Below are 9,098 nucleotides of genomic sequence, written 5' to 3'. Positions count from 1 at the left end.
CATGGGTTTGATCCCTGGTCAGGGAACCAAGATCCTGCATGCCACGCAGCGCAGCCAAAAAAAAAATTTAAAAAAATTTGTTTTGAATTGTATTGTATTTAGTTTTTTATACAGCAGGTTCTTATTAGTTACCTATTTTATACATATTAGTGTATATATGTCAATCAAAAAAGAAAGGAGATGTTGGAGCTTGGATGTGGCTTTGGATAAGGAGTTCCAGGTATCTCAGGTAAGTCCCGAGAGAACAGCCGCTGTCTGTGTCCTTTGCAGTCCTGCCCCAGCTTCCGGCGCAGCACCTGCCAGGCAGCAGGTGTGGGGGAATGAATGGGTGAAGCCGTGGGAATGAGCCTGAGCAAAGGCAGAGTCTTCACCAGGCATCACGGGCTAAGGGAGCAGCGAGCCTCCAGCAGGGCTGAGGGCAGAGCAAGAGATGGTCCTCCAACCAGGACCATGTCACCTAAGGAGTATGGGGTCCTAAGTGGTGTAATGTGACATAGAAGACTCAATCAACAGGTGTTTCCTCAGTCCCTCCGCTGTGTCAGGTGTATGCAAGCTCCAGGAGTACAGTAATGAACAAGGTCACAGCCCTAATACCATCTGCCCTGTCGACCCACCCCACTGAAGTCCACTCAGGTGTCCTGAGCAATGGAACCTGGTTCCTCCCTCCTGTGTCACTCCCCCACCATCTTTTCCCTGCAGTAAACCTCCAACATCCTTCTCTGCCACTGCCGGGTCCCCTTTCTGTTCCCTCCTCCATCCAGCTCCCAGCTTACTTTCTAAGAACCCAAGCCAACCTGGTCATGTCACTTGGTTAGAAATATACCAAAATGCTAACTGTACTCATCTCTAGGGGGAAAACGACAGGTGACTTCAGGACGGCCCTGCCCTTCCATTCTTCCCCAGCCGCATTAAAGATCTCCCCACACCCCAAATATACCAGGAACTTTTGGTTACTGTGCTTCGGCCAGCACATGTCTTCTTCCTTAATTCAGTACCGACAGCTAACAGTTACTCGGGTCCTTACCCTGGAAAAGAAGGTAATGGCTTTGTAAACCTCATCTGATCCTCCTGTTCAATTCTAAATCCACCTTTAGAGAGTGGAAGGTAAAGCTCAAGTAGTCATTCTCCTTTCAGTATCTACTTCTTGAGAGCAGCTGACGTTTCAGACCTTTTCCTAGAAGCTGGGGACACAGGAGGGAAGTGGCAGGTCCCAGAAAACACGCCGGTGAAGAAGGAAACGCCCACACCAACACGGGGGTTCTGAACGTGCTGTAAGGCTCAGGGCTGGAGAGAGCCCACAGAGCAGGATCTGACCTCCCCTGAGCCTGACCCTAGAACCCAGCTTTCACCCATCTGTGAGGCCAGACCCCACTTCACCTGGGGCGCAGGTTTGAACCACATCCCTGCACCCACCCCTGGGTGCAAACCCCTCTCTGCAGCCCAGTCCCTCCCTGCGAGCCCTCCAGCGCCCCCGATGAAGTGACCGCTGCCCTGGTGAGGTCAGCCCACGATTACCAGGGGGGTCCACCCTCCAGTGTCCCCCGCCCCGCCGGCCCAGACCCCTCCAGCCATCTCGAGCTCCAGGCTCCGGCCCTCGCGCCTCCGAACCCTCCGTGGTCCCTTGCCCCCTGTCCGCACCGGCACCCCAAGCCTTCATCACCCCGTCCCCTAAGCCCACGTGCCGCCGACCCCCAGCCATTCCAAGTCTGCTGCCGCTTCCACGCTCACTGTCCCCCAGCATCCCCGCACCCCCGTCCCCACTCCCCACTCGCATCCCCAGCCCTTGTTGTCCCCGCGGGTCGCCGGCGTCCTGGTCCCCGTGTCCCGCCGCTCCGGCGTGACCTCGCGCCCCCAGCGCCAGTTTCCACCGACACTCCCAGTTGTCCTTGCCCCACGCGTCCCCGCGCCCCCGACCCCCAGCCATCCCAAACCTCCCGCCATCTGCATGCTCACGGTCCCCCGGCGTCCCCGCGCCCCCAGCCCCCAGAGCCCGCGTCCCTGGCCCCCGGAGTCCCAGTGCACCCGGCTCCCCGGTCCCCTCTTCGGCGCGTCTCCGCGTCCCTGCTGTCCCCGGAGCCCGAGCTCCCGTGCTCCTCCCACCGGCGCCCCCAGCCCCTGTCCCCCGCGTCCCCGCGTCCCCGCGTCCCCGGCCCGCGCCCGCTGACGCCATGACGCCGCGGCGGAGGGAGGGGCGGAGCGGGGCCCGGCCGGACCGAGAGGGGCGTGGGCGGCGGGAGCCACGGTCCCGCAGCGCAGCGGGCGACGCGGCCGGCAGACATGGGCACCCAGGGCTCGGGGCGCAAGCGGCTCCCCAACCGCGAGCGGCTGACGGCGGAGGACGACGCGCTGAACCAGATTGCGCGCGAGGTGAGCGGCGGGGCCGGGCCGGGGCGCGGGCGCTGGGGGCGCCGCCGTAGCTGTCAGGCATCCGTCCGTCCGCTGTCCGTCGGTCCGCCGGCGCCGCGGATGGGGCGCGGGCCAGGCCGGGACCCCGGTGGGCCGGGCGCCGGTCCTCCGCCGCGGGGACAGGCCGGCGGCACCGACCCCTCCCCCCATGTCGCCAGCTCCCTTTGGCCGCCGCCCGCCCCCCCCCGCCACGCGCAAGGTGGCCCTGGGCCGGCCGGGTGGGGGGCGAGCGAGCGCCCCGCTGTGTTGCGCCGCATGGTGAGGGTGATGTCGGCCCGACCCTGGAGGCCCGAGGACAGTCCCCGCAGGCCACATGGCCCTGGCGAAATGACCCGCTCCTGTCGGTAACCAGTTGCCGTCTCGATTGACACACAAGGCGCAGCTTGGGCGCGAACCGGGGTCCCCGTGAATCTTGTTTCTGGACCGCGCGTGCAGACGGGTTCAGGCACGCCGAGAGGTTCCCCTCAAAGTTTCCCCGGGCAGAGTTTATTATGATGGTCGCCGATGAACTTGAAGTGTGGCGAACAAAAGGTGCACCGCCCGCGTAGCTGTACAAGTGCTTTTTTCTCCCACAAGGATTCAGCCTTCAGGTTAAACAAACGGTGACGCTGGCAAAGATGCCCAGCAGATTGGTGGCAGCAGCCTCCCTGGGAAGGGGCGTGATTCCCTGGGCCGACAGTGGACAAGCTTGCTTTTTTACCGTATAGCCTTCCGTACCTTTTGAACTGTGCACCCAGTGTGCTAACTATAGAGAATGTACAGGCAGAGGCAGTGCCGCCTTCCTGATACCCTCTCCTCCAGGTGCTGGAATGTGATGGAGTTTGTCTGCATGTCATTATTATCACCTGGAAAAACTTCCAGGCGATTTAGGCCGAGGCGTCTGGTTGCCTCAGTCAGCTATTCATGGAGGTCTACTCTGTACCCAGTTCTTAGGTGGTGTTGCTTTTATGGACACACGGCTGTCAATCAGCATTTGTTGACTCCTGAATGAATGAGCACTTCTGTTTTTCTCCCTATGCGAAGAGAAAGGCTTTCCAGGAAAACTCCTATTCAACCCTTAAAGCCCACGGTAGATTTGTGTCCTCTGTGAGACCTCCTACATCGCCCCGGGGCAGAAGTCTCCCTGCCTCCACTCGGGTTCCACTAGCTCTCACTCCCTCCGCCTGCTGTGGTAGTCACGTGGCCTCAGCATTATTTGTTCACCGGTCCGACCCCCGTAGAAGGTGGCCACCCGGCAGGCAATGTCTTCCTTTCGTATCCCCAGAGCTCAGCACAGAGCCAGGCACATAGTAGGTGCTCCTAAGTCTCCGCTGCATTGCCTGAAAAACAAAAGAGGGACAAAAAGGCACTTACAGTATGTTTGGCTAAATATAGACATTTGCTAAATGTGGTAGCTTGAACATGATCCCCACTCCCTGTGAAGACGGTCCTTTAAGTACGTATTTAAACATAAAACCAAACAGGTGTTCTCTGGGAGGCCTGAGGTGACACGATCCGTGAGCCTTGTCTTTCTGGCAGTGGTTACGGTCAAAGGAAGGAGAAGGAGGGTTCCCTAAGTCCACCTCATATCTGCTGGATTCTATAAAGACAGACGGAAAAGGAAGGCCGGGGGCTGCTCCTGGGTGGACGGCCTTGAGGTCCTGAGTAACTGGGAACCCGCGGTCCTGCCTCCCAGCCAGGGGACGCAGTTGGCAGTGACAAATTCAGACGTGAGCATCAGACCTGGGCTCGACACTGTGCAGAGCTCCTCGCGAGCTGTGCGACCCTACTCAGCCCCTCCCAGCCTCCATTTTCTCACCTCGAAAATGGGGAAGAAGAAATCCCCGAGGCTGTCAGGATTAAAGGAAGTGAGTAGCAGACATAAAGTGACTAACTAGCTAAATGCGAGGGCTATTCACACACACATCCTCCCAATAAGACCAACCATAGATGTGGTTGTTCCAAGTGCTGAATGGCACGTATCTGTGGTGTTGGAAGGAGCTGGTGCAACACTTTATGTTTTACTACAAATTGGATTCTATTTCCCAGCTGTGAAACTTAGAGTCACTATTCAAATGGCAAATATCTACTCAGCATGAAGTTCTCGAGAGTTCTTATAAAAATTAACAAAATCGTCTTAAGTTCCGTGCTTTTGTGTTTGCTCGTTGATTCAGCAGATACATGCTCTCCAGAGCCCTGTCCTAGGGAGACTGGGATTCAGGAATGGACCTGAAGAGCATCGCCCTCCAGGAGTTGGGGCCTGACATAGATCAGTAACAAAAATAGAAGACAGGAATCTGAGATTTAAAGGATATCGTTCCCTGAAGGTTTCGAAATGAGAGAGTTAAAATTTATTGACGGGACTAAGACAGGCAATCAGAGGAGGCCCCCCGGGGGAAGTGGCATTTTGAGTTAGTCTTGCAGTGACAGAAACCCTGACCTGGACTGGCCTCCACAAGGGGAAATGATTTGGCTGGAGGACGGATTCCCGGGTAGCCTCACCGGTGCGGTGGCCCCTTTTCTCCATGGCTCCTCTGCAGCTGGCTCTCCTGGGCCGTCCTCTGCGGGTGGCCTCATCCTCAGGCCGCTTTGCTTTCGGCAGACTGGCTGCCGCGTTCCCAGGCTGCCGCTCCTGAGCCCACACCCCGTCTCTTCCGGTGGCTCCGTCCTGAGAGCTAGAAGCATCTCCCAGGCCGCCCCTGAGCCAAGCTCTGTGACCAGGATGGTGGACTCAGCAGCGTGGCAGTAGGGCAGAGGGGGTTTACCCTGTGATCAGTCAGGCCCATCCTGGAAATGGGGGGAGTTGGCTTCCCCCGAAGCACTTGGGGAGGGGTGGGGGGGGCCTGGACAAACCCAGGAGGCTTTAAGAAAGTGGCAGGGGGTGGGGTGGACTCGGGTCAGGCCCCCAGGAATGTGCACTCAGAGGGTGAGTGGAGCGTTCCAGGCAGAGGTGATGGAGTCTGGGACGGGGAGCCCGGAGCGGCCGAGGCAGGGCCCTGCTGGAGAGCTGGCTTCCCTGCTGAGGGCTTTGGACTCTCTGGGCAGGAGCTGGAAACAGGAACCCAGTGGAAGCGCTGCATTTATATTTCTGCAGTTAGTTTATGGTTTCACTCCCGGCAAGTTTGTAGTAAATGGAGTTGTAACTTTAAAACACTGCAGCTGCGTTAGCACGAGGAGCTTGTTTCTCACTGTCTTGTCTGAGGCGGGATTCAGGCAAGATGTTTTCAGGAGGAAGGTCCAGTAAGCACTTTGAGAAGCTCGAGCAGCGTTGCTCACATCCCAGGGAGAGGTGTCTTGCAAGCAGATATGTTTTTCTCTCCCACCGCCTTGAACATTCTGCTAATGGTTTTTGGTAGCATCCCAAACCTCTCGTTCAGCGCTCTGTGCTGAGTGAAATGATCTTTTGCTCTCACAGTGCCCGAGGCAATTCAAAGTGTTCCTCTCCAGCGGAGGAGGCAGGCGGCTGTGCAAGCTGTGCAGGCGGCATTAGGCGGTCCCCGCAGCGAGCCCGCATCCTCTCTGCGGCCGTGAACGCCGGTCGGTTTCCCTTCCTCGCTCACAGCACGGAGACCTCCCCCATGACTGTTTCCCGTGGCCTTCTCTCCTAGGTGGTCCCACTGGGACGCTGCCCTCTGGGCCCATGATTGCCCCTGGGGCGCTGGTGCACCTCCCAGATCCCCCCTGTTGGAGGGTGCCGACCCCTGGCCTGTGAGTGTGGCTGTTCTGGGCTCGTGGCCCCACTTCATTAGAGAAGTGCCCATGGCCACTGGGTGGGGTCACTTTGCCGGTGGGGGGGGGTAAGACCTCCCACCCAAGGGGCGGCCCACAGCGACTGAGCCCGGGATGTGAGGACACAAAAAGCTCCACCCCCAGCCCACTTGCCTCCCAGTGGAACCAACTCTGTGGTGCAGTTCACACTCCAGGGCTCCCCGTGGGAGGGCCCCAGGGCAGACCGAGTCCACCTCCTTCCCTGCCCCATCTGCCCCCTCACACCGCGCTGCTGGCCGTGCTCCCTGGTAGATCGCTCACATCCAAATCCCTGCCTCAGGCTCTGCTTCTGGGCACCCCAACTTAGGACAGTCTCCATGTCTCATTCTGTGTGGCCCCATGAATAAAGGACATTCTAATCCTAAAGCCCCCTTTCACCTGCTGTCCCCCCACTTCCCGTCCTTCTCAAATAGTGCCCACAGATCACCCTGTCTTGAGGGACCCTGACTCCTTTTCTCCTCAAGCCTCAAGGCCATTCGAGGGCCAGTCTGGGGGTTGGGGGCACAAGCCCTTTTGCAGAGTGGCCTGGAAATCTGGTTCAGTTTGGGCCTCCACTTCACCTTCGTCCGGCTCTCAGCAGGTCTGGCCCCTCTGGGGTCACGCAGTCTGGAGGGAGCCCAGCTGGTGTGGCGCACGCTGCAGGTACCCTGGTGCAGTCCCCGACCTCCGTTGCCATCACACCGGCATTTACAACACAGGCTTCCTGCTGCAGCCAGTCTCACTTCATGTGAACCATCGCCTTCATACCTTTTTTTCCCCAGTGAATTTGCTTTTCTGAGGCTGGCTGGTGGATGCAAACCTGTCAGACACTGACTGGAGGGTGAGATCCGGCGTGGCCAGTGGTTTGGGACTGGGGGTGGTGTCAGGGCCCCACCTTCCAGGTCGGGAACGTGTGAGGGGCATTCAGCGCCTGGCACTGCACACACCGCCCTGCCCCCGACTCTAACACAACTACCAGGCCCTTGCATAGCTGATCTTCCTAAGACAGCCACACACATCTTGGTGGATCAATAACAAGCGTTAGGAATGTGACGGGACCAGCGTTCCAGGCGGACTTTTATCACAGTCTGAGCTGTCAGGGGAATGGCGAGCACCGTGCCTGTGACCTTGAGCTGTTTCCGTGATTCCCGACAAGATGCTTCTGGATGGAGTTGGAATTGGAAACTCAGGGGTGGACAGCCCCCTGGCCCCCGATGGCTTGTGGGGCCCCCCCCCACAGCTATTTCTGTCACAGGGCCAGCTCTCTCCCTCTCCCTTTTCTGGGTGAATCTTCAGTGACTCATGGGTTCAGCAGTCAGGACTGTGAATGCATGTGGAGGACCTGAAGGGTCTGCTCGGTAGAATGGAAATCAGAAGGCCTTGATTCTAGTTGAGCCAGTTAACCTGTGAGCCTTGTCAGGGTTCAGGAGGGGAAAGGGGAGAGATGGGGACTGAGGTTGCTTTTTTTTTTTTTTTACTATTTTTATTTATGTATTTATTTGGCTGTGCCGGGTCTTAGTTGCGGCATGCGAACTCTTAGTTGCAGCGTGTGGGATCTAGTTCCCTGACCAGGGATCGAACCCAGGCCCCCTGCATGGGGAGCACGGAGTCTTAGCCACTGGACCACCAGGGAAGTCCCTGAGGTTGCTTTTAAGGCCTAAGGTGTGCCAGGTACTCCCAGAAACTTCACCCCCGTAACTATATGATATCCCATCAGAAGAGTTTAGAGTATCTCTATTTGACATAGAGAAAAAGGGCCCTAGAGGCTAAGGTCATCTGCTAACTGAGAGGTGCGAGTTCGTCACCCAGGCTGTTTCCTGGGATCAGTGTCTCGGCTCCAGCCAAGGCCCTATTCCAGGTGGTGCCCTGAAGTCGAGCTGACTTGCTTCCCATCTTGGGGACTGTCATCCCCAGCTGACCTCTGAGCCATCAGGCATAACATTTCGTGGGAGAGTCCCATATTCTTCTCTGCCTTACTGTGTCTCTCCTCTTCTGTTTTTCATTCTTTCATCTTTAAAACTTAGTTTTTATTGAATTAAAGTACTATATGTTTTCACCCTGGTCCCATACTCCAGGCCGTTCTCCACACAGCAGCTGGTGGTCCTTTTAAAATATGTCAGATCGTGTCATAATGGCTTTTCATATCCCTCAGTAAAAGCCAAGCTCTTAATGGCCTTACAAGACCCTAAATGATCTGGTGAGTAGCTCCGTGTTTGTAAATAATATGCACATGCACTAGTTATTGATTTTTCAATGTTAGGTACTACCTGCTGGCCCCCTGGTTTGAGGATGAGGACTTGGGATCTGTGGGTCTAGCTCAGGTCCTGTCCCCACCTTTCTCTCTCCTTATCTTCACACCATATTACATTGTACTTTTAGGTGAGATGAATGGGCACTGGCAGAACAATAGGCTGGTTAAGAGTATGGGTGCTAGGGTCAGGTTTCCTGGGTTCTGTTCCTGGTCCTTCCACTTATTCCATGACCTAGAGCAAGTTACTTAACCACTCTGTGCTTCCGTTCCCTCATATGTAAGATGGGAATATTTTAACAGCATCCTTCTCACAAGGTGGTTATATGGGTATATGAAGTATTTCATGAAAAGACCTCAGAATGGTGACTGACACATGCTCAGTAAACACTAGTGGTGGTGATGATGTAACATGATAGTGTTAACTGCAGAGCCAAGTAGTATACTATAACCTTTTTCCTTGTACAACTTTCTGCTTTTTCTGGGGTTAATTCTTTCTCTCTTTTTTTTTTTTCCCAACTGCTCATCTCTCTGCATATCTATCATACCTAATTCCTCACAAACTTTTCAATAGGACCCCCTCACAATATTATTTTCTATGTGATTAAACAAATCTATCAGTTCCATTTTATTCCCTCCTGGAAATCTACCCCCTGGAGGGCTCTGTCCTCTAGACCCAGTCTGCTCTGAGTGCTCTTAGGATTTGCTTCAGCTGCCG

At 56.1% G+C, this 9,098-nt stretch overlaps 1 protein-coding gene across 6 annotated transcripts in view; it reads left to right on the top strand.

The window, feature by feature from the left end:
- The first annotated feature begins 2,214 nt into the window (after positions 1-2,214).
- Positions 2,215-9,098, top strand: part of LRRFIP1 (LRR binding FLII interacting protein 1) — a 143,839-nt gene continuing 136,955 nt past the window's right edge. For 2 of the 6 annotated variants that reach the window (XM_073807073.1, XM_073807047.1), the window contains exon 1: positions 2,218-2,367. In XM_073807073.1, the coding sequence (XP_073663174.1) occupies positions 2,278-2,367 (90 nt within the window). In that variant the 5' untranslated portion in view covers positions 2,218-2,277. Of the gene's footprint in view, positions 2,368-9,098 lie in introns of all 6 variants that reach the window. The other 4 variants (XM_073807074.1, XM_073807043.1, XM_073807059.1 and 1 more) reach the window with 4 other exon arrangements.

Source organism: Tursiops truncatus, chromosome 7, assembly GCF_011762595.2.
Source record: "Tursiops truncatus isolate mTurTru1 chromosome 7, mTurTru1.mat.Y, whole genome shotgun sequence".
Classification (NCBI taxonomy): domain Eukaryota; kingdom Metazoa; phylum Chordata; class Mammalia; order Artiodactyla; family Delphinidae; genus Tursiops; species Tursiops truncatus.
Note: the sequence above shows the minus strand (reverse complement) of the source record. Positions and strands in the feature narration are given on the sequence as shown.